At 36.1% G+C, this 25,708-nt stretch overlaps 1 protein-coding gene across 1 annotated transcript in view; it reads left to right on the top strand.

Moving 5' to 3' along the window:
* CADPS2 (calcium dependent secretion activator 2) overlaps nucleotides 1-25,708 on the top strand; it is a 321,648-nt gene that overhangs the window by 208,418 nt on the left and 87,522 nt on the right. Inside the window, exons 12-14 of the mRNA XM_040595763.1 lie at nucleotides 6,718-6,854; nucleotides 10,524-10,711; nucleotides 22,093-22,194. Coding sequence (XP_040451697.1) covers nucleotides 6,718-6,854; nucleotides 10,524-10,711; nucleotides 22,093-22,194 — 427 coding nt within the window. The remainder of the gene's footprint in view (nucleotides 1-6,717; nucleotides 6,855-10,523; nucleotides 10,712-22,092; nucleotides 22,195-25,708) is intronic.

Here is a 25,708-nt window from a genome sequence, read left to right as displayed (position 1 = left end):
ATAATAAAACTGTCACTTAATAATATTGAAGCTTTGAAAGTCTATCCCCCATCTTCCTGATCCTCTAGGAAGATAAGGAACGCAACTCACTTGTCCTGACAAAATGTAAAAAAAGAACTTCTGTAACTAGGAAAAATCTAAATATTTTTAAACTGCTGGATGTAGAAAAAAATTAACTTAAGGAGACACATTTCAACATTTTTATATGTTGTATGTATAAAATATCTTCTTTAATCCTGAAATTCTCTTGATAGATAGGAAAAACAACTGAAAGGTGTCATTAAGGAAATTAAAACATCAGATGATGATTAGTATGCCACAGGCCTACCTGTATTAAGGTTAATTTTTGCTAGGAGTAAATGCCAACATTTCCATTTCCCATTGCCTCATAGACAAAATTCTACTTCCAAAGTTATTGCGACATTATTAGCTGAAAATGAAAACTTGTCAGATGCAAATATATCATTAAATGTTTAACTTTTTTAATCAAGTGATGTGTATAAATGATAGTAAATGATACTTCGTTTTCACAGCCTCTACTGTTTTCTATATTCTCAAGTTTTAAGCTCTTTAATGTAAGCTGTGGTGCAATTATTCCTGTGATCTGTACTATGAACTCCTTTTATATAAAAGAAAATTGTAGAAAGGAAAGAGTAAGAGACTTCTTTTGTATAACAAAGGGTGCATTTTTTTGCAGTTATTGGTGGTTTGTTCCAGGTAAGAGAATTTCTTGTATAAAAGAGTGCTTAAAGTGACATGAACAAAATCCAACCACCTCATCAGGAACTCCTGAAAAGAAACTAGACATGTCATTATAATAAGACAGCCAGGGTCTGACTGACCTTTACAGCAATTATCACAAATGCAGGAAATGGAAATGTTACTCTTACATGTGCAAAGCAGCAGCACTCGGAAAGGCCAGCGTACAGATCTCTAGCTGATCTGAATGTGCAGTCTCTTCTTGTTGATGCTGTATAGCAGTTTAGGATCATTCACGCAGGGCATTTAGAAGAAATTTGTTATTCTATACTACCAATGAGGCAAATACACATTTAAGTGTGGCACTGGAATCAAACTACTATTGTACCTGTCAATCTTCTAAATTGAATACTAGCTGATTTCTTCATTTCTAAGTAAAGCAACATGATCCTGCACTCTTGTAGTATTAGATATCTCCAAAACAAAAGTGAAAACACACTAATGTCAGGAACGATCAAGAAAAAGAGACTGCTTTTTGGTCACACTATTCTGAATAAGCATGTAGTAATACAGAGGACAGAGGATTTAAGGATGCATGATTGTAGAAAAGCCAGAAGTTTCCCAAGGACATGACTGTTTCAGGGAAAGTGTCAATTAAAAATAGGTTCGTCTAAGTCATAAAGGTGCAGGAGGCAATCCCTTTCTTAATGAGCAATGTATTAGTAGGCCTTTTAATATAGTTAGAAAGGCTGCTTAAGTGATGAACACTGTTAATAACTTGGTCATAAAAATGGAGTAACAGCAGCACATGAGGGGATTGTCATGTCTTAACAAAGCAACACAAAACCAAACATCATTCTCATCCTACACCACCATGGCTTCAGATGTTATCTTTGTCATATTTGCAGGGAAGAAAGGAGACATATTGGAAAAACAAGTTAAGTGAGGAATCATTTATCTGAGATGTATAGCTTTCCTCACCTCACTTAACAGAGCAGCTGACAAAAGGAAAATAATGTAGGATTTTTCAGACCAGTTATAACAGTTGTCATAAAAAAGTTTAGAGCCCACTTACAAAACATCAAATGCTATTTATGAAGTAGCAAGGGAGTAGCAAAGGTAGTCAAATACATAAGCCATACGTTGGTATTACAAGACATCGATCCAATGGCAGCAAAGTTGAACACATTTCTAAATGAAACATCCATCTGACCGAAAAAGCATCATGAAAAAAGTCTGTGTGAACATTTAAATCATCCAAGTGGAGCAGTCAGTGTTGTGTAATCAAGAAGAAAGTGCAGACAATTTGCCAAATGAAGAAATGCTTTGGGATTAGTCATGAAAATATAACATTAATATTTTCAATCTATTTGGATATACTGATGATAAACACTATAAAATTTCTTTCCCTATCATAGTTCAATGACATGGGAATAAATTATTAATTTCGTATGTCTTTTAAGTGTTATTTATATCACTCTCAATCTTTGAATTGGCTACATCAGAGACTCTGTGGGAAAACCAGAATATGATTAATATTAAGGTGCTGGTATCATAATACATACACACAAGAAATACCACTGCTTAACCGTATGGTGGCTTTGATCATTTGGAATAATTGGTAATGTTGCTGTAAAGCAGTTCTTTTAAAATAGTTCTGAGATGTTTATGTGTTCAATTAATTAAATCTTTTAGAAACAAACAGAAATATTTTTCTTTCATTTGACAGTTTTCTCAGAAGGTTTGGCAGCTTTATATCCATCATACATTTTGCCACCTGAAAGAGTGGAGTAACTCCTCCCTTCCTACATGTTCCCCCATTTCCCCTCATGTCCCATTCCTGCTTGCCTCCAATTACCGCCGTCTTCCTTTCAGAAACAAAAGGTTGACTCTGGCCTCTACCACCTTAGGCAGTCAGTTAGTCACCTTTGTGCTCTGTCCCGTGCTACTCAGAAACATGCAAAAACTAACTAGTATCCTCTTCAAATCTGTTTTTTGGCAAAATACTGGCAGTCCATCAGTGTGCTATTTCCAGCCTGACTGTCGGCCCATATGTGCCAGCTGCTTTCTCATATTCTGCCACTTTCTCCCCATCTGTTATTTCATTGTCTGATATTTAAATGACAAGGTTCTGGGGGCATAGATTTTCTCTTTGGCCTGTGTTCTTAAGCATGTAGCACTTCGGAGTCCTGGTCAATGATCAGGAGTCAAAATATTCCTGATGCAAGCTGTCACTTGTAATCTGTATGTATTAGCACTTACCAGAATGTAATGCATGTCTTGCCACTGTCTTTTGCAAAGAGCATGTGCAACTTCAGCTTCATCTAGGCAGTTCCACCTTCTGTGTCAGTTATAGTTCTTACCCTACTACTCCTAGTCTTTAAATCTTTTTAATCCCTACAATACTAGATTTCTTGTCTCTACCCACTCTCCTCTCCTGCCTGCCTGAGTTAGCTCAAATTGCTTCCATGATGCTTCAACTCAAGCAGGGAGGTCACTGAGAGCCACAAAAGGGAGGAGATCACCACTTCGCAAGGCCAGTTCCTGTAGTAGTTCATCCTGGCACAGAGTCAATGCTACAGAAAAAATATTTGCTTCCAGGCTGGAACTGGCCACAGATGATGCCTGGTGATTGGTTATCACTGGGAACCACTCAAGCATGTGCCATAAACATGGAATTCTTGGTAGTATTATTCACTCAACTCTACTGAGTCACTGAGGATGTGATGATTTTTATAGCCTATGCAGCTGGACTAAAATTGGAGGTTTCTTGCAAAGATGGCAAAGGGCATATTCAGGATGCTATTCTGCCAAAATTAGTGTCCTTGTCTAAAAGAACACTTAAACAATTTATTAAAACTCTTGCAATAGCTTTTGTAAGTTTTTACAATGGTTTGAAAATATATATGTTTGTCCTACCTAAAAAAAAAAAAAGGATATTTTTTGGCTAAAAATTTGGCTAAAAATTTTCAAAAGATGAAATAGATATGCAGCCTGAAACAGACAGGGTAACATGGAAATAGAGCCAAAATAATGAGTTTGAGTTAAGAGACAAATTTAAAGCAGGACAAAAATTCCATTAAGAAGGGAAGAAAACTAACTATGAAAAAGCAGTATTACTGCTTCAGAGTTCTCCCCAAATATCTTCCCAATATTTCCCAAGATTGAGAAAGTGTAGAGAATAAAATGGAGTTCTATTTTTTTCTTAACTGTATATCGCAATATAGCAGTCTTTATGTCTTTTCCATTTGCATGTAGCTTCAACAGGACACCTAAAGCTCATTAGTTTAGGAATTTGAAAACTAAACACACTCTTAACAATTTTTAAAAGTTGGATGTTAAATAATTTTTAAATCACAGCCATATAACATTTATGAATTTCTCATAATCTTTGATCAAGTACTTTTAAAAAAAAATCCATTTTGTTTCAAAAAGATTTACCAGTTATCTTGTATGTATATCATAAAAGTAAAATAAAATATAATGTATTACACTATTCCATTTTTCTTTTATTTCTTTTTATTTCCTGCTTGCCTACAGCTGGCAAAGGTAAGTTCTTAATTCTATTTCTGTTGCTAAAATATATCTGGGAACAGATCTTCTGTTACTATTTGAAATGGTAGTTGTACTGTTTGATTCACTTGAAAAGGTGATGAGCAGTCATGGATCTTTCTGTAGAATTACATCGAGCAAGTATTTATATTTTTAAATAAATATTTTTGCTTATTTTGCCCAAATTATGTAATAGCAGATTCTGCTTTCACAAGCTGCCTTATATTCAATAGGTCACCTTACACATGCTGATCACCTGAATGTCTGCATCAGAATGCTGAATCCATTTCATTTGCAGCATCGAGACTCCTGATTTCAAAATACTTAATTACTTGTCAGTACTTACAAAAATTTTCTTTCAAAATAGAGGAATCTTTTATGGTTGTGTGGTTAACCAGAGGGGGAAAAAAAATCAAGCCAGTTAATTTAAGAAAGATTCAGCTGTGTATAACTTGTACAGGAGACCAATGGCAGAAAGAAATTTTCTTTTCTGTCATCTTCCTGTCAATAATGGATCAATAAATCAGATATTTGTATAAGAAGGAAAACTTACAAGAAATGTAGAAACCAGCCACACATTAAACATGCTGGTTTCGGAAAACTTTATCTGCATGTGGATCATTTTGAAAACTATAGGTAACTTCACATTGTAGTTTAGTGCTTTCAGTAATGTAGTGTCGATATCAAGTTGTTTATCTTTGAACTGATGTGTTTAATTACGTTTAAGTTGCACTAATTAAGAGACAGAATTTCATGTACATATGTCAAAAATATGAGCTACATATGTCATTAATGATAGACTACTCTAAGGCTTATGGAAATATTGTTAATCTATGTAATCACGTATGCTACTGATCCTTAAACCATTAAAAATATATGCTGCTGTTTCTCTGGGATGATGGTCTCATACCTTACACCATTGATGTACTGTCATACTGTTTATTTGCTACATCCACCTTGGTGAAATCTGTCACATGGATGTGACTCTTGCTTTGACAATGCAAAGCCAAGTGATATGAATTAGTTTCTGCATCTTTCTAGGATGTGATGCTGCAGATCCTTCAGCTTGAATTAAATAATTCTCCCATCTACAAATACAGCTGAAAGTTGGACTTGACATGGATCAATATGATCTGGGGCTAAATTTCTAAATGTGACTGATTATGTTAGCATCATGCCCACAGATCAATATTGAGTTTTATTATGAACCTGACTCTATAATTGGGTTTAATCAATAAACTTTTGTCTCCTTTTCTTTAGAAATTTTAGATTTGTACTATGCAGGTTTTCAAAATTGCATTTAGGATACACTTAGGTCTGTACTTTTCTAGTAACGAATATAAAAAGACCTTGGTTTGAATTTAAAGGAACAAAGAGCTAAGACCCTATTGAAAGGGGAAGTCAATTTTTAAGTTGATAGGACTGTTCACCCCAGTACAGTCTATAGAATCCAAGACAGCTAATGTGCTAATACATAACTAGTCCTTTTGGGCACTGTAAGGCTTTTTCTGTCCATATTTGATAGATAATTCACATTGAGGACTTTGACAAAACATAGCATTAATGAAAGCAATCGCTAGAGCTTCTCTTTTGATAAACCCGCGGGGTTTAAAGGCGTTGAAAGATGCAATCTGTGAAGAACAATAAATTTGGGCCTTTGATTGAAGTGCCATTTGGGATGGTATGTTTTCTCGATGTATTTACACAAAAATGCTGCTCCCTTTTTCTCTACTCTTTGCTGGAAGGTTGAAGGAGCTCTTTGCCATTACTACATTAAGGTTTGTCTCATTAAAAGCTGAGTACAAAAAGAAGGCTGGAAATGACCTAGCTCAAGCCAGTGTGTTCATTTCTGCTCCAGTTTGCCATTTGAGAAGTAGGCTTCAAGCCATGATGAATATTTCTATGAGTGGTACTTTGATCTGCAATAAAGATGCTCTTTCTTATCTGAAGAAATAAAAGCATAAACCTTTTTTTTTGCATTGGAGGGAAGGATATTTATTTGGTTATTTTGCTAAAATTAGAAAGAGCACCACACAAACCCAGAAAATTATAGAACACATTTTTTTTTGTATTTATAACATTGTTTTATAGATTGTAATATTTGAAGAGCTCTGCTAGAAAACCATGATTGAAGAAGAACTATTTTAATGAACTGTGTTCTGTTTTCCAGCAGCCTTTCTAAATTTTGATTAATCTCTCAGTGGTTAATAACTTTAATTTTTTTTCACTGTTACACCTCATAAATTGGTATGATAGAAAATTAATTCAGTAACATTATGTTCAGATTAAGAAACAAGATTCTGCAATAAGTAACCTGCAAGCATCTACTTATGTGACTTATTTACTTGAGGTATTTTCAAGAAAGTTTATATATTGAGACTTATATAGCATGTATACATTTTTGTTAGTAAATCTGCATACACGCTCACATGTATTGTTCTGTACATTTTTCCTTTGTATGAACAGACACAGACCGTGGCCAGAAACATGGCATGGATGAGTTTATTTCTGCTAATCCCTGCAAATTTGACCATGCTTCCCTCTTTAGACTGCTTCAGAGGCAGACCTTGGATCACAGATTGAATGACTCCTATTCTTGTTTGGTGAGTACTGGCTGGAAGATAGATATAAAGAAGTGAGAAATAGTTGTTACAAAGTAGTCCTTTCTTCCTAGTTCATTCAATAGCTGCAGTTGTGGTTAGAGTTAAAGGGTCCAATCGATTGATTTCAAATTTGAAAATTATACACTTGAAAGCTGCTGCTGTGCTACTCAGTAGAAAGCAAAGAGACCCAAACTGTCTCTGATTTTTTCAGCTGGAATTTATCATGTCCTCTATGGAGGTCTGAATAAAACAGAAGGGTTTGATAATGGTAAGAGCTCCTGTGGTAGGATTTATTGACACCTGTACAGGCATTTTAAGTTACAAACATAGTCACCTCATGTCAGACAATTTCACCGATCTTGTAATTCTTCATTCCACTGTGGTGTGAAGAAAGGAAAACACCAAAAGAAGGGAAGCAAAACCACAGGCTATATATATATATATATATATATATATATATATACACACACATATATATGGGTATATATGTATTACCTGAATTGCAAATAACAAATGGCAGTATAATTATTAAACAAGAAAAAGTGAAATGTGATCTCTGTATTAAAATGAATGTTTTTCACATTCAAAGACAGCTATAAAAAGTAAGATTTTGGCATAACATGCTGCTTATTTGTAGCTGCAGTTTCCCTTTCCTACAGAACATTTTCTGTTCTATGCTTTGGGGACTAGGAGTTCAGGATGGGGCTCCTTCATGTTTTGCTTTCAGTAGGGAAAACCAGCAAAAATCTTGTGGAAATCCATCAAATTATATGCACTTATTAAACAGGTTTGTGTGGGTTAGACCTCATAACTTCCTGAGGTTTTATTTTTCACCTGATACAGTATCTGAAACGGTGATCTCTCACTAAGAACCTAAAATGCCTTATAGCACTTTTTTTTTTTTTTTTTTTTTTACTTTACTATCCCAACAGCAACAAAAAAGGATAACTTTTTTTACTTCTTTTTTCCATTGGTCTGACTAGTCGTGTAATACAGATAATGATGGGTCATTTAGGCTTTGTTTGCAAGTATAAAAAAAGGGGAAAAATTATTATTTGATGACAGTTGCTTCCTTTTTAAAATACTACGAGATAAGTATGTACAGAAGAAGTTAGACTCATTTTCTGTCTGTGGGTTGTGCACGGAATCAAAGAGGTCCAAAGGAACATCTGTACAAAGTAATTGGCACTCGAACAGAAAATTATTAGATTTCTAACAGTTCATTGGGGTCAAAATCAATAATAATAATAATTATAATAACAACAAAAACAATAATAATATAAAGCAATTAGTTAATATAACACTGAAATCAGGAACTGTTAGAAGAGGTTAGGGAGAACACACAGTGCTATAGCAACTATTAAGCAGATGCATTTCATATTGTTCTTTTTAAAATCCAGCTTTTAATCAGTAGAATGGGTGATCATTTTTGTTAATTTGCATATTTAACTATATTTTTAAATTAAAAAATTGGGAATGTCAAGGTAGCAATAGAATACGTGAACATGTAAGTGTGTTCTTTTTTTCCTGAACAGCTCACTTCCTATTATTTTTAAAAACAATGCATCCCTTTATTTCAATAAATATAGACTAACCACACATAAAACTTGTAAAAAGAAAACCAAAAATGTGTAAGAATTAATACTAAGCACAGCTCTGTATTAAATTACAATATGGCCTAAACTTCTTTAATTCTACATTCTTCTCTGTATTGGGGAGCTTCTTCAAGATATTTTTGCAATTATACAATAAAAAATATGCAGTTATCTAGTACTATGTAGCATATAATTGTTGTGTGTTTGTAAGACTTAAGCATGGTATGGGGCTGAACAAGGAAAAGGAAGGCATATATTTACATGAAAATGAGCACACTAAAACAGATCTCTTACAGAGACTGAAGTTAAAGTAATGAGTTCTATAAAAATTTATATTCTTTTTACAATTCTCTCCTATTAGAATGTATAGAAATTTTAATACTTATTTTCTTGTGTACTGCTAGGCATTGACATGCAGCATTTTATCATGTTTTCCATAAAAATGTAGAGGGAGATCAGTGACAATGATGATGTATTGGCAGAGTATCAATCACAAAAAGCACTGTTTATTATACCTAGGTCTAGGTATAATAGAAATTCAGTGCAGAAATTCAGTTAAAATCCCTTTTCTTTCTTCTTTCAATAGAATGCCATATTTTGTAGCAAACACTGTGTAAACTACAGGAGCCACTGCAACATGACTGGCTATTAGTTTAAAACCCTGAGTACTGTTCAGAGTTCTGTAATAAAGCTAAGTGTTCTCTAGAAACAGCTGTAGCTCAGCAGTGGAAACACTAACCTCAAAGAAATTAATCAGGAGCAAACAAATTTATGAAATAACTTTGAGGTGTTCTTATCTCCAAATAATATGTTAAATTCAAGAGCTGGGGGAGAAAATGAAATTTTAATTCCTGTCTCATGTAAGTCTTTTAGTAATGTTAAAACAGAGATGATTTAAACCTGATGTGAAAATACTTTAAAGTAGTTTTAATAGTAGTTTTGCTGATATTTTGCATAAAAAACATCTGAACTTACAGAAGGAATCACAAGCAATAGGGAAATATTCATCTTCAGCTGCTAAACTGGTGTTATAAATTCATGACTTGCAAAATCATTTTGCATGCTCAAGCTATTTGTATATTTGAGTTCAGGTCATATTCCTTGATCTCTCTTAACCATTTGGCAGGGATGATGAGAGGGAAATATCACCATGATTAAGAAAAGAACAAGGAAAAATGCTTATTTAGAACAGCTATGCAGTAGCTGTGGTTTCCCGAGGTTTATGTTTTTCTCCCTGCTGCTTTTTGGAAGCTCACTCTGCTATGGTTTTTTCATATTGGGAGGCAAGACAATCAAGGCTCTTCTGTTTTATATTTCTCCATCAAGAATCAAATCATTTTTTTTTACACTCTGGATTCACTCAAGGACTGATTTTGTGGTGGGAAGGAGTCTGTATTTTGTTTATGTCAGGGTTGCACTGTTTTGGTCTCATCAAGACTTTGCCCAAGTAAGCCCTCAGCGTGCCCCAGAATGTCTTAATTATTATTTAAGGACAAATCATACTCATCTTACTCAGATGGCTTTTAATAAACTGCCTAGCTTTGTATCTCTTTACTAGTATAAGCTGTTAAAAGTGCATGCATGTTATGTAAGAAACAGGGTAAATAGTCGAATTGCAGTTCTCTCGTATTAAAGTTGCAGCCACGGGGAACTGACCGTCCAGAAAGTGTGTTTTAGTGTCTATGTTAATGTCCCTCAGCATTACTCAAATGCCGTCTTATAGCTTACAATTAATTACTTTAACAAAATTAATTTTGAAGTGTTGGCATATTTTATATTAAGTTTTGATATAATTGAATCTGTACCAGACTTTGGATGTTTTGTAAACTATATATTTCATAGTAGTGGTAACGCAGAACAGCAAATAGTTTCCTGACATTTACTCCTTTCAGCAAGAAGGTTATTGTTGGATCTGGCTTCCAGTGCCATCACCATTAGTCATATATAAATCATTCCAGTATAAAAAGTTTATGTAATGTACCTAAAAATGTATGCTTCTTTTCTTTGATTTAAAAGCTGGGAGTGGGAAAAGAAATCTCAAAATGTTGTGGGGTTTTTTGCCTTTCTCTTTCAGGGTTGGTTTAGCCCAGGTCAGGTCTTCGTATTAGACGAATACTGTGCTCGCTATGGAGTAAGAGGCTGTCACCGCCATCTTTGCTATCTCAATGAATTGATTGAACATTCAGAAAATGGTTCTGTCATTGACCCAACCTTGCTCCACTACAGTTTTGCATTTTGTGCTTCTCATGTTCATGGTAACAGGTAATTTAATGATACATTTTTAAATGTATAGCCTTAGGAGCAAGCAAAAGTATTTATAGGCTCTTGCATTTACCAGGTAGGGAAGTTCCATACAACAGAAATCAGTTCACAAAGGTTTCTTCAGGGGTATTGGAGGTTCTATAGAAATTACTATTTAAAAAAATATTCTCCTGTTAGTTTGTACTGTTTTAATGCAGTCTTGGGCATTGTAATGACAGACTGATTCAAGGCTAGAGGATGTCATGCTGTTAAAAAGGCAGTTTTCTGCATTCTGCATTTATGTTGTGTTAGTGAACGGTGTTTGCAGTGAACATTTTGAACAATTTTGCAGTTTAAGGAAAGGTTTGACTTTTTTTCTACAGACTGTATCTTGGCAATTAATCATATTATACTGAGTTCTGGCTGTGCTACCACAGGGAGAAATAACTTATATTGGGAATGTAGTGTGACCCCCAGCCAGGAAGAGCTAGGACACTTGTGGAATTATTTCTACTAAAGTAGTAGGCCGCTTCAGGAGTTGGTCACAGGGATGCTCTTGAGATGATGTTTTCTTTTCACTTGCAAGTGAGAGACTTGAAAAAAATTAAGTTCTTGCTTTGCTGTGCTAAGCACATTCTTTAAAAGAAGCTTTTGCTTCATCTGTCTTATTCCTAATTGTGAGGGAACTAGCTCTGCTATTGAACAACAAGTATTGGAGATAGGATCATTGGATAGCTCAGGTTGGAAGGGACCTCAGGAGGTCTCTAGACCAACCTTCTGCTTGAAGCAGGGTCAGTTGTGAGGTCTGACCACATTACTCAGGGCTTTATCCAGTCAGGTCATTCCCCAGTTTGAACCTGTCATATTGCAGTGTAGTTATATCTGTTGTCTCTTGTCAACCTCCCAGTAGCAGCTGGGGGCTGTCATTCAGTCCCCCTGGACACCACCTATTCTCCAGATTGAACAAGCCCAACTCCTTCGGCCTCTCCTCAGAGCAAGAGCTCTGGCCTCTGACTGTCATGGTGGCCATGCACTGAACTCGCTTCAGTTCACCCATGTCTTCCTTGTACTGGAGTGGGGAGTGGGGCAGGCAGTCTGTCAAATTGTAGGACAACATACCTTTCTGTACACAGTAGATTTGTAGACTGCTGTAGGAAATTTGTTTTAAAAGTTCAAAAATAAGGGATAACCCAATAAATCTCCCCCTTTCAACTGATCCAACCCTGCCACAAAGGGAAAACCTACTCACAGTCCCAAAAAGCAATTACTGTGATGCTGTCAGTAAATCCTCAAAACTGAATCTTAGTAGGATCGGGAGTGAGAGAGGTTTTCTTCCCAACATTTATGCTTATGTTGCCTTGCAGCCAGTCACAGAGGCTGATTTACTTGTCCTTGAGCCAGTGAAGAAGGGACAATCCTGAAAAAGGATACTGGCTCAGACAAAACCTCATCTGTGAGAACAGGAGCTGGGCATTTGTGACCTGAGTGATTTGGTAGTGGGAGATTAACATTACGTAATCCTTTATAATAATATCCAAAATTAAAATGCTTTTGAATGTGCCTGAAATACTCTCAAGAATCTCTATGTTCATACTGGTAAGTTAGATTTTCTGGCTCTTACCTGGTAACCTCTTCGCCATAAAAGCATGCTTCTTTTGTCAGTTCCTGAAGAACCTGACATATTCGTTTTTCCTACTGAGTCTAAGTCTTTGTTGTTTCTAGCGGTTCTATTACTAGTTTCAAGCTAAGAAGACAAATATACAGTGATAATTGCTCAAACTTATTTCAAGAATTCAAAAGAAAGGTAGATACATTTCTTTTTCTTTCATAATTTAAGTGAAGGACAACAGTGTGTGCAGTGCATGAAAATATCTCAGGGAGCACATCATTTACACAGTGGTAAGCACTCTGTATTCCGTCTATTCCTTCTGTACAGATACTCTCTGAATAGCATTATGAGTGTTTTAGGAATAAAAGAAGTGTTGAACAGAGAGGGTCTGACTAGAACTGAGATATTGTAAAAAGGAAGAAAAAAGAAACATGAAGAAAGAAGAAAAGTAAGTCAAGGACAGAATCAGACACACTCACTGAGGATGACAGACACACATATACACACATAATACATCCACTCATTCATCTGCCGCAGCACTAAGAAATAGTAAAAGGGGAAAAAAAAATCCACAGACAATGCATGACAGGCCAAAGTTCTAGGCTGATCCCTGGCGTTATACATCTTAGTTTTAGAAGTCAGGCTGAGAATTGGAAAGACCACAGAACAAAGAGCTTTATACTCTGAGCATAATGTATTTAATTTGTATTTCACCTTTGCTTGACCGAGGGAGCTTAGACCTTCCACTAGCCTGAGAAAGATCATCAGAAATGATCTTGAAGTCAGATAGTGGAGGAGCATATAGAAATGCAGACATATCTGTAGTTCAAATTATCGATTACTTTTAGGCATGAGTTTTTTAGAGTAGCAAGCAATCTAGTGGCATCAGTCAAATGATCAGGTAAAGGTGTCACTTGCCTTTGTTTGTGGTAGTCTGGTGAGGAGGAACTGAAGCACAAATCGGAGCAAATCAAAATATACCAGGACCATACTGGGGCATATGCTAAGCCCACCAATGACTACATCCGATTCACTAAATAAAACTGGTGAGGAAGCAGTCTCATACAATGGATTCCAAACTGTCCATTAGTCATAAGCACTCTCTGAGATCCCAGGCATGGTTGTGGGATTGTGTATACCAAGTACTGCTCCCAGTGAACACTATGAATGAGGCTGAATCAGCTTTGACTCTTTCCACCCTTCGTTTGACTCCAGAACTCTTCCATCAGATTTGACCCTTCAGGTATCCCCTGTGCTCTTTTGCTGCATCCTAGGACTTGAAATAAGAACTCCATTTCATGCTGCAGGCTGTAACCCAGTAGCCATGGTTTGACTTAAAAACAATTGGAATAAACATATAAAAGTAAGTTGCTGTCGTACAGCTTCGGGGACATTGTGGAAGACAGATGAGACCTGAACAGAGCTCTGGTGTAGGCCGTATGCTTGGTGTCAGAACCAAAGAATAGTCCCCAGTTGTTTTCATTCTTGAGATGAAGATACAGGTAACAAGTTCTGACAGAGTAATCAAGCATACTGGTACTTAGTGTGTCTCTTATGCCAATGTTAGTTTGGGAACAGAAATGTTTATGCAGGGTTGAACACAATGTGCTGAGTCCTAGACTGAGGAATTCAAGCCTTACTTGTGCCTTTCCTTTCCTGCTGGGAAGAGTGTTATGACTGAGCTAACAAACTGTTCATGTTGAAAAGGTATTCCTGATTTTGTGGATGGTGTTATTAAGATGTTCTCTTTCTAAATAGCCAAAAAGCAAAATACTTTAGTAAAAGAATAGCCTTGCTGAGTGTTTAAACAAAAATACATCCTTGTTTCTGAATCAACTGCTTCCTTTTCCTCCAGTAAATAAAATCAACTTTTGTTGGCTGTGCTTCTGGTGCTACGTAACTTTAATAGCATCTCCTCTGGCTTCTCTTCACAATGTTTTTCTTCTGAAATGTTTTACTATATGGTCCCCATCAAAGTTATTAGTTCACAAGTGAACTTTTCACACTGCAGTTATGCGTACACTTATGTATCTCTGGTGAAAGTGAAACAGGCAGAACAAGGAACTATAGGATATTCCTGAATGCTGACATTTCAGTCTAAACAGTCCAGGTAGGAGCTATTGTTTTCTTCCCCGTCACGTTCACCTTTGTCTCCTTTTCATGCTGTGACTTCTATTCAGTCCCTCTTGTCTGAAATGGATGCTGGTGGCTATCACATGAAGTGCAAAGTGACTTCTTTCCACCTGCTGAGTTACAGACTGAATCAAAAAAATTCAAAATTCAAGCATATTCCATGGTTATACCTTTTTCTATTCTGAAAGAAAGCTGATTTACTGGAACTTCCTATACGAGAAGTGAAGGTGAAAGAATTGCTACAAAAAATCGGTTTATAACCAAAGATAAATAGTTTCTTTCTGCCTTCATTTTGAAATCTTCAGCATATGTGCGTTTGCATAGAATAGTTATATTATTAAGTTAGGGTTCATCTAAGCCAGTCATTCGTCTATCTCCAGCATTGACCTGCTTGGAGTCAGAAGGGCAAGCATATGCAATGTTTCTTCTTAGTGCTCTTTCAGTCTCTAACACTTTGCAGCTCAGAATATGCCTGTTCAGTAACCTGGAGTGAGTGTCTATTCCAGGTACTTGTCCATTGCACCTCTGAACCTGTGTAAGCCCTTTGCATCCCTAGCACCTTTAGCAGTAAGTTCCACAACTCAGCCTCCTCTTGCCAGAAGAACTCATGCTTTGAACTTGACTCCTACACATCACATTTCATTCTCTGTTTCTATTGGAAGAGACGGAGGAGAGAAAAAAAAACAACAACAACAAAACCCTTCTCTGTGTCTCTGCTATTCAAGATTCAAGAAGTATGAGTGAACCATGCATTAATTACAGTGGATGAATGTTTTCTGCTAATTCCTTATCCTTTCCTGGTGTTCCCAATGTTAGTTTTGCTTCTTTGTCTGCTGTTCAACAGAGACGGTTTCATGAAATTATCCATCATAACACCACTATCTCTGTCCTGCATAGCAACTAATTTATCAACCTTGATCATTGTTTGCTGTTTTATTGTTACTTGATTTCATAAGGTCCTTCTGGAATTCCACTATGCCACGTAACTATGATTACAATTACATTTACCGTCACCACAGTTCTTAGCTGTTTGCCAGGTCTTTTATGAATACTGTAAAATAACACAGGTCACAGCACAGATCCCTGCAGAACTCCACAGATAACTTCACCTTCGCTGCAGGTAATTACCATTTATTCAATCTCTTTTTTCACTCTTACTTCTTCTCTCTCTCTCTCTCTCTCCCCCCCTCTCTTTCTTTCTTTCTTCTTCTTACTTCTACTTTCACTCTTACTCAGTGGCTGCTTAATTGCCTTAAAAGCTTTTGGTTAGGGACTCTGAAAAAAGATTTTTGGAAATCCAGGTGCACCATTTCAGTCAGGTCACACTCATTCACTGTTTTTGCCCTCTCTGAGAGCTCCTTTTAGATCCTTGCTATCATTTGGCACTGCAGAGTCTTTTTATAGGCTTCTTGCTCTTGTTATGCTTGGAGGAATTATCTTAAAGTGGAGTAAATGAACACGTAAGAGAAATGAAAGTATGGAAACTTCAGAGAGTGCTATACATTCATATATTTCTTTTCATTACTCAAGTGTTGTGTGATAAGAACCATTTATCTCAATTTTACACTTTGTGTCAAGTGATAAAAGTGTTCAGAGAAATCATGCCTTTCAAATCTGGGACAAGGAACTTTGTAAAAAAAACCATTATGTTGCTCTGCCTCTTCTAATATTTTTTTTTGTGGAGCTTTTGAATAGATATTTCTTTCTCTTCTGACTAAATTAACTCTAGACTTAAAGTTGTCTGTCTCTTGCTAGTTTCTCCTTCATTTTATATCTTTCATAAACAATATCTAATAAGATTTAATCTAAAATTCCAGAACTTAATTCAGTAATTTCACCATTTATCTGCACATGGTCACCATCTGACACAAAAGGCTTTGTCCAGTTGATCTCTTCCCAGAAGCATTACGTTTTTATATGTATAATTTTGTAAATATAAATGTTTGAATAGCATGTAGGCTGCTTCTTAGATGTTTTTCCCAAGAAACCATTGCTACCAGGATTTTGAGGAACCTCTCAGTATTAAGCAGTTGAAAACGCTTCCTCTTTCTGCTGTGCTTCTTATCCATGCTCAACCCCACATGTTCTGTGTTGTAATGATAACAACAGGTGCAAGTTCTTCTTTCACTGTTTTTTATTGGCAATTGGGCCTTCCACTTTAATCTTAATCTTCCAAGGCTGTCCAACAGCTGAACGAAGGAGCCTGAGATCTCCTACAGTATAGAAGTGTGTTATCAGAAGCTATATTCTATCACTCTACCAGCATCTTAAATAAATTCTCTCTCATGTTTGATACAGCATCTAGAGACTTAACAGGAGTCTTTTGGTTTTGTAGTTTGTCTCATTTTTCTGTCATTCTTCTGTAATGGAAATGGTGAGATTGGATTTGTCATACTGAAAAGTGTGGGTTTATTCAGAAGTCATTTTTATGTCACCATTTCCCCAGAGTAATAGAATGAGAAAATACACCTTTTAGGATTGATAGGCTGTGTAAGTTTGTGTTTCTAGATGAGAAACAGTGTTCTCTCAAAACTGGAAAAACTAGTCCTTGGATGTTTATATCCCTTTTCTTCAAGTGACTGTAGTCTTCCCCTTTTCTGAGGCTCACTGGGCAATGCTGAGAATAGAACTTTTTCACTAGGTCTTCCAGTTTTATGTACTGCCCTGTGCCAAACATCTTGCATCATCCAGTTCATCATTTCTGGAAACTGATCACCTCCAAGGTATATGGCACACAGGGGAAGGTAAACCTTCTTTAATGTAATCTGTATTCTCCTTTTTAAGTGGTTCATTTGTGAGCATCATACCCCCAAGGCTCTGATGTGAGGCCTCTAAATAGTTACGTTTGGGGGGGTTTTATTAATGCTGTTCAATTAGTGACAGAGTTTTCTATTACTTTTGTAAATAGCCACAAGGAAGTTATCAGTAGAGTTCTCCCGAGTTCAAAGCTAGAAGCAAAGTTCTTCACCCTGTTGCAGGTACTAAGTGAAGCCATGTTGACCTCACCTTTGCTTTACAGAGTGATACTGTCCTGTGTTGGAAAGTGCTAATAATAACTATAATAATGTTGTAATAAAATGTGTCCTCACTGAGGTAAGTTTTGCAACATATCCAAATAAATCTACTTTTGAAAAGCCTCAAAGAAACTGTCAATAGAAAATCAATCAAATTCACACATTATTAAGAAAAAATAGAACAAAGTTCTGCATATTTAAAGTGATGCTTGCCGTCTTAGGCAACAAAGAAACAGCTAATGCTATTATATACTTTCACCTTCCCTAAACATTATACATGTCATTAATTTCAACTGATTAATGCCTATACATACCCTTATGCTTTGGGTAAAATGATATTATATAAGTACATGCTTAGCTTTTCAGTAGAAGGGCATTAGTGAATCCCACCTGAAACATAACTGCATAAAAGATCATTAAAACTAACCTGATTTATCATCTTAATCTGGTTTAGCGGCTTTCAGAATACATCTTCTTGGTTCACTTGTGAAAAAGAGGGTATGACCTGTAAGCAGATGTGGGATTAGACTGAGAAATGCATACAGCAGAAGGCTCTATTGTGCTATTTTTTTTTGTCAGAATGTTTGAAGAATAGTTAATATAAACAACAAAATGCTCAGTCTTCAAGTGCCTGCTGGTTAAATCTGTGTCTAAACGCCACATGATAATTTGCTGTCTTCATTTCCTGTTAATAAAAAGACGTCTGCTCTGCCTGCTTCTAAGCTGATAAAGTAAATAATTATTGTTCTTAATTTGTCTAACATAAACCATGGACTTAATTAATACAGTTGTGTTTTAAAGGAAAAAATTGGGTATTAAATTCCTTGGATATTAAAGTCCTATAAATAGATAATAAAATCTCTGCATCAAAATTCTAAACAGTTTAATCTTCAGTTTACTAAGAAACAAGAAGTTAAACTTTTATCTTGCTAATTTGAAACCTGTCACTATTCTTCCATTTTATTCTGCATCCTGCTGAATTTAAAAACAAGTGCTCTTAGAAAGCACTGAAGTCTTCTAAAACAATTTGTTTCTAGAAGTCAAGATGACATTTAAGTTTTGTTTTCCTTTTTCCTACACCCTTGAAATGTAGTTTATTGTATAAAGTGTTGAAGTAAGACCTTAGCTGAAGTATTTTTCTTGTATTTTCTTTTTTGTCATTTTTTGGCAGATTCTTTTGGTCAGCCTAATTGTTCTCATCTATGTGTGTGTGTGGGTATGTGTTAGAAAATCAATCTGTGCATTCCTCTCCTCATGCTCTTCTTTTTTTTGTTGGTTTTTTTTTCATGACAGATCACCAAAGTGGTGATCTATTTCTTTAATGAGGAAAGCTCATTGAAAACACTTTAAACATTTTCAAAATGTGAAAATATGCAAAAAGCACCAGTATCAACAATATTCCAGAGAAGAAAACAAAAGTCAGTCACGTTCATTTAGTATTTCCCAAGGCTGTCTCAACGAAGCAGTCTTGCTTAAGGTAACAGTTCGCTCTCTGAGAGACCACTAGGAGAAGCTGTTTGCAAAGTTGAGGGCTGGAAACAAGCTGGAGTCAACCCAGTGTCCATCGTATCTAGTTCCCATTGGAACTGGAATACCATGTTTATCTCACATGCTATAGCTATTTGCAAGGAATCTTAATCCTACAATGTATCAAGTGGCCTTTGCAAATTATTACAGGTTTTAAGATTTCCATACATCCAAATATTTCTAGAGGGTACTCCAAGCCTCAAGTGAGGAAAAACAGTCCATTCCCAGAGGAAGACCTAAACCCACCACCTAATCAATCAGCTTCACTAGAATAACTGCCATCAGGACAGCAATCTTGCAAGACTGTCACAGTAAAATTTTCTTTAAACATTCTGCTCAACCTGTATTTTTTGTGTCATTATTTGAGTGTTTTATGGTCTAACAGCTGCCTCCCACTTGAATTTACTAGTTTAGTTCATGAGGTATTTATTTCAAATCTTTTCTGATATTTAAGTCTGAGTGAATTAAACAATTTGAGATGTGACCAGAGACAACATTACATCTGTGCCAGTTAGACTATGATCTAAGCAGACAAGACAGGCCAATCCAAATCCAACTGACAGGAGTTCTTAAAAAATGGAAAATTAATATAAGAGAGAAAGGAGAGAGAGAGAAGGCTACTCAGGTTTTCAGTGTTCACTGTTCCCACTAGTTCTCTAATCCCAAATGCAGTTGTGAAGAATAAGGAGGAAAACAATGTGGAGGAAAGGAAAATTCACTCTACCTTCTTGTAAAGATAATGTTCAAATGAAAACTCTTTTTAAAACAGTTCATCACTTTTCTTAGCTGAGTTCTTGAAAGAGAGGTCCCAGGCTGCAATGACAGCTGAATACTGCTTTTGAATTGAAAAAACAAGTCCAAACCACTATCCATAACATTTGGTGTAGTAGGAAAGGCTCATTTTTTGTTGGTTTTAGTTGCAAAATTCTTCTTGCATAGTTTATGGATGACCTAAACCTTTGAAAACCAATGACTTCTGAGTCTTCTCTTCTTGGCAGGCACAGTAATTTGTAAATAAAAATAACAAACTCGAAACAGTGCTATTTTATTTTATTCTGTCTTTAAAGCAGTTAAATAAAAATATCTAGAAGGCAAGAGGAGATGGAATTTTGAAACTATTTATCTGTTTTTTCTATCTGAGCTCATCTCGCAGTCAGATTCTTTTTTCTATGGATTCTTTTCTCTCAGTAGTAGATACATATTCCCAAGAGTACAAAAAATGATCACCAGCACAATATGTGTGTCAGAACTGTGTTGCAAAAATGCATTTTTATATTCTGCTTGTGCAATAAGGCTAACAGAAAGAAACAAAATAATGATTCAGAGTTTGTGCCATTTTCTAAGATCGTGTTTTCAGGAGATGAGATTTTCAGGGCTATAGATGGTACATTTTTCTAATACCTTTTTGTGTACTTTTTCTTCTGGGACATTTGCTTCTGTGCAAACATCCACTAAAAATATATTTAACAGTTCTGAAAATTGTAGGTGTTGTCAGCGAGGTTCTTTATGACAACAAACTCAGTGAAGTGACAGGTCCCTGGTATGTGGTGATCCTAGCCTTAGTGCAGGTTGACAGATAAGACATCCTACTGGCTCACCTTTTTCACTTACTGTTGTCTGGACCCCTAGGTCTTTTCTGTCATATATATGACATGCCTCAACGAGGTTTAATATGACAGAACTATTTGCTTTATCACTCCAGAGCACGATCTCTCCTGACAATGAAATCAGACAGTGCAATTTACTTAAATTTGAACCTGTTCCATCTGTCAGAAGGCTGAGGTAAAGTATCGTGGCATCCATCAAAAGAGAGAATATAAGTTATTTGCTCTTTCACATCAAATTTATACAATAGTATATTGATGTGCCTGGGTACTCATATCTCCACCATATCTGATTTTTATTGTTGTCTTCACAATAATTTAAGGACTTCAGGCATTCTTTCCACCTCGACTTGACAGATCACAAATATAAGTGATTTAAAAGGTGAGAGAATTGTTTACGTCATGACCAGGTAGCAACTTATTCCTCCTAGATTTAAGTATAGCACAGAAAGTTAAAGTAGCAATTTAGCAAAAAGATGTTCATAGAATCCTAGAATGATTCTTTGAACATTCATAGAATGTTGTCTTTATTTCATTTTACTACAATTTTCTCAGGTCTAGAAACACTGAGATACAGTTTTGCAGGCTCTGGAGGAGATACTTAAGTGTCGGGGTCATAAACTCATGTGGGAAGCAGTAGCTGTTTGGTTACCTGGAGCTGGATGTTAAGATAGTAACAGGAAGTTTTCAGATACATCTTTTTAAAGTATGCTGTATGTGGGGAAGATGTGACTGCATGGCAAAAGTACCATTTGGGAAATGTGTATTTAAATTTCTTTAATTTTGACATGATTTTAATGTAAATGCATTAATAACACCTTTAGGCTAAGACTTTAGACTAGGTGTGTGCTTAACATTTAGTACAAGGCTTATGATTCATTATTAGGACTTAAGTTTGATGTTTAAAAAATTCCAATGCTTTTGTTATTTAAAGACTCTTTTTTTGTTTCATCCATTGTGCTATATTTATATGGAAGTCCTGTTTACATGCTGCTATTTGTTAATATGGAATGGGTGATCAAAAATCCATGCTCGCTCTAAGCAGGTGTTGCCTGCTTTGGCTTTTCTCACTGTAGTTTGCCTCCCACCTTTATTTTTAAATAATTTTCAGCCATATTCCACCTCTAGGAAAATATCTGGAAGATTCAAGGTGTTGAAATTCAACAAGATCTGAGTAGGCCCCTTACTGTGCCAACCTATAGTACTAATTTACTTGAGAAAGGATATTATATATCTTTGGGAATGATCTGGGAGAAATATATGCTACCTTGTGTTCATATTGGGATCAGGCAGAAACTTAGGACTAATGTAAAAGTTCAACTCAAAAGTTAAATTGTTTGTTTGCAGTCTGTTCTTTAGCTTTAGTCACAAGTTACTGTTTATCCTTCAAGGCAATGGGAAAGGGGAAAGGAGAGTTAGCACATGTTAACTGATGGCTTTAAAAATTAAAGTCACTGTTCAAAGAGGAATCATCATGAAGAGTTATCAACAATTATTCAATATTTAATATTACAGGCCAGATGGAATTGGAACAGTATCTGTTGAAGAGAAAGAAAGGTTTGAGGAAATTAAGGACAGACTTTCTTCCCTTTTAGAAAACCAAATAAGCCATTTCAGGTGAGTCTGTAATTTATTCAATGAATGTTAATTTTTTTCTGGAACAATTTTCTCATGTTGCTCAGTTTTGGTCTTGAACAAGCGGAGTGAAAATGAAGTAGTCTACCTGCAAAGAAATTTTGAATATATTAAATATGGAATGATGTATTTACACAGGTGATTGTGCTTAAAATTTACTTATGTATCATGTGAGCTGTGTTTTTCTGTGCTAGAAAAGATTGTGCAAGAATATAGGCCTGGGTTTTGTCGATTCTTTTGAACGTAAAGCTTCCTATAACTCTGACTGAGAAAATTGTCTAAATGAAAATGACCAAACCATAGCAATTTCTGGAATAGTACTGATCAGAAAAATCATATGAGTAGAGAACATCTTTGATAGATCACAGCTAAAACTTTTCTAGATGTCTGATGTCATTTCTTAGTTGCATGACGTACTTACCGTTCCTAAATCAGCTGAGGTCCATCGTCCTCAATAAAGAGTTCTTCATATGTAAAGACTGTCCATACCAGTAGAAGATGTTTAGGGAAGGAGGAGAAGAAACTAAGCAAACTTGGGGTGATAATTCCTTCTATTTTCTAGCAATTGATGGTTGTTGAAGCTTAGCATAAAAATGGCACAGAGACCACCAAATTTGTTAGTTTATCACACTAAGCCAACCTATCTGCCATTAATCTCTCAATGTAATCCTTCTTTTAGAATGCATTTATAGATTTTTTTTGTGTGTCTTTATCACCTTATGACAACCAGTTCCACAGTTTAAATAGTGCTGTGTGAAACAGCTTGCTTTTGTTTGGCAAGGCTCCCTGTAACTTTGTTGGATGCCCCTCTGGCTTGATGAGGTAAACGTCTGGTATTCACTGGTATCTGTCATGTTGATAACTAGGTTGTTGGGGACTTTTTGAGCATCGAGGATGTAGCAGTCTTCACTTGGGACTTCATCTCTGTATTAAACTAAAGACAGCTGGGACTCTACTTCGAGGGTATTCCTTTTCGGAAAAAAAAGATATGCTCCTTTATTTCCTTTAAAGATTCTTCCTTGACACATTTCCTGTTTTCCAGTCTTCCATGGAATTAAATAGCTCTTGCCAGAAAAGCAATACAGAGAAGCATAGGACAGTGTGCTTCCTACCCAGATCTTGGAAAGGCAGGGGGAGAGTACTGACAAAGAACATCATCTGCAGGGTGAAGGAAAACTTGTTTCTGTGACAATCTTCTCATGCTTGCTACCAAAAAAAAAGAGGAGGATTGGAGCTCAGAGAAGACCTCTGGCCTGTGATTGGCATACTTATGGCTATGTCCTGTCAAGTTCATAGTAGAAACACAACTGCTGTGATTTCCAACGAATATAAATACTTTTACTCATACACAATGGTAAGGTCAGTGAGAGTAGCCGTGACTTTCACTAGATCTCATCCTAGTGAGACATTGATCAAGTGCACATGTGTATAGTTAAAATCTCTTACTATTTGTGATGAATTTGCAGCTCCTCTAATCTCACTTAACATTTCCTAATCACTCACAGCATCCTAATTAAGTGATCAGGGGTACAGACTTTCAAAGATCACCAACATGTTTTTTTTCTTTAATATGTCAGAACTTGTCTCAAGTTTTGCCCTTATTCCATTGCTTTGCATTGCATGCTCTAGTCACCTGCTGTGGACAGTTTAACCAAAGAGTGTATTTCTCTTCCTGCCTTTTCAGAGATGCACTGAACATTTGCTGTGTCCATCTAGGTCGCTAGGTCACACCTATCTGAAAATGGTGCTTTTCCATGCCTGTCAACTAACCTGCAGCTTCCAGTTTTAATACTCCTCTATTGCCTTTTTAATTGTAATTTTCAGTGCTATCAGCCTGGCTTCATTATGATTAAGATGCTTTCAGCCCATCCCATTCTGGTGGCTCTTATCTAAAGTATTTCCTAGTTCTTAAGGTACTCAAATCATTCCTCTCTGTCATTTTACCTACCCACTGAGAATTCAGATCTCTGCCTGCCTGTCAGGCACCAAATGTGGAAGAGCCAATATTTCAGAGAAAGCTGCTGTGAGGGTAGTGGACTGTAACCTCTTGCCTAGCTGTGTGAATTGTTTCTCTGAAGTGTTCCTGCTACACTTCCATACGGTGCTGGTACTAATACAGAGCATGAGTGCTGCTCCTTCTCTATCCACTCCTAGGCAACTTTAAATGTCTCCTGATGTCCATCCTACCTTTGTACCCAGCAAGTAACATACTGCTTGGTCCTCTTAGATGTCACAGATCCAGTTGTCCATATGTCTTAAGTATTGAATCGGCTACTGTCACCATCTATGTCTACTTATCCTTAAAGGTCCCCTTGGCTGTGGGAGCATCCTTGTCACAGCCGAACAGCGTGACATCACCTGCCGTGGAGATTTTATCCAGGAGATTGAATTTCATCTTGCCATCAAGATGCTGCTTCCCTGCCTCCTCAGCAGCACAGAGGCTGTAATACTGGAGGCAGGACTGCTTGAGTGTCCTTTCGGCCTCTACTATGAACATTTCTTTTTCTTTAAGCTGCTTATCTCAAGAAAACTATTCTCTGTCAGAAGGTCCTTACACCAATTGTACACATAAGCTTGCTGCCCATAGTGTACTCATACATATTGTCTCTGCAATAAACTGAGTAACCCCTATTCTACTGTTGGACTTCCATCTGCATCATGAACTTAAAACCAGTTGGGTCTTGGAAGCCTGTTATGTTATCTACATTGCAGAACATACCTGGAAGGAAGTATTTGATTTGAAGTATTAAGTATAATCAAGAAATGATTGACATTTATTCAAAAACTACCACGAGAGGTGGATAGCAATAAACAGTGGAAAAGACGAGGGGAGGAAACAAAACACCTAAAGATGTATTCTGTTTTATGGTGGTTTATCGCCTAAAGGTCATTAAATGTGCTTTTGTAATTTGTTAACCTGTCCTCATAAATTGTTAGCACTATTGTAAGAAATAAAATGAAGCAAAGCAAATAGTGGAAATCTCACTGCAGGAAATCCTTTTTTTGACCTCATTTAGAGGGCTTTATTTTGGCTGAGCAAAATGTATATCTAAAATTCACTGGTCTGAATCCTTTTTATCATTATAAAAGATTTTACTGTTGGAGAACATTAGAGTATGAGGCTACCATTCTCAGTGAGTAATAATAAGAAAAAAATAATCTCAGCAAAGTAAAAAATCCTTTTTCCAATTGGGGATATCCCAGCAAGATTTTATAGACAGGATTAAGAGAGGTTACAGTTGTCTGAGCATTGTAGTCTCATTGAGCTGATATATGGGATCTTTTAGTAAACAACAATGAAGAACAAAGCTATGAATGGGATCACTTTTTAATTGACTTTTTTAGAAGTATCGAGACAGAAGTAGGTATGGTTTAATTTGTAGGTGATAAAATTTAAGATGAAATAAAATGCTTTTCCAAGATATTTATAATATAATTAGAAAAATTACAATATATCTGCAAGCATTTTTATTCCCATATATCTCTACAAACTCCA

Source organism: Falco naumanni, chromosome 5 (genome assembly GCF_017639655.2).
Source record: "Falco naumanni isolate bFalNau1 chromosome 5, bFalNau1.pat, whole genome shotgun sequence".
Lineage (NCBI taxonomy): Eukaryota > Metazoa > Chordata > Aves > Falconiformes > Falconidae > Falco > Falco naumanni.
The sequence above is the reverse complement of the archived record's forward strand: the minus strand, read 5'-3'. Positions and strand labels throughout refer to the sequence as shown.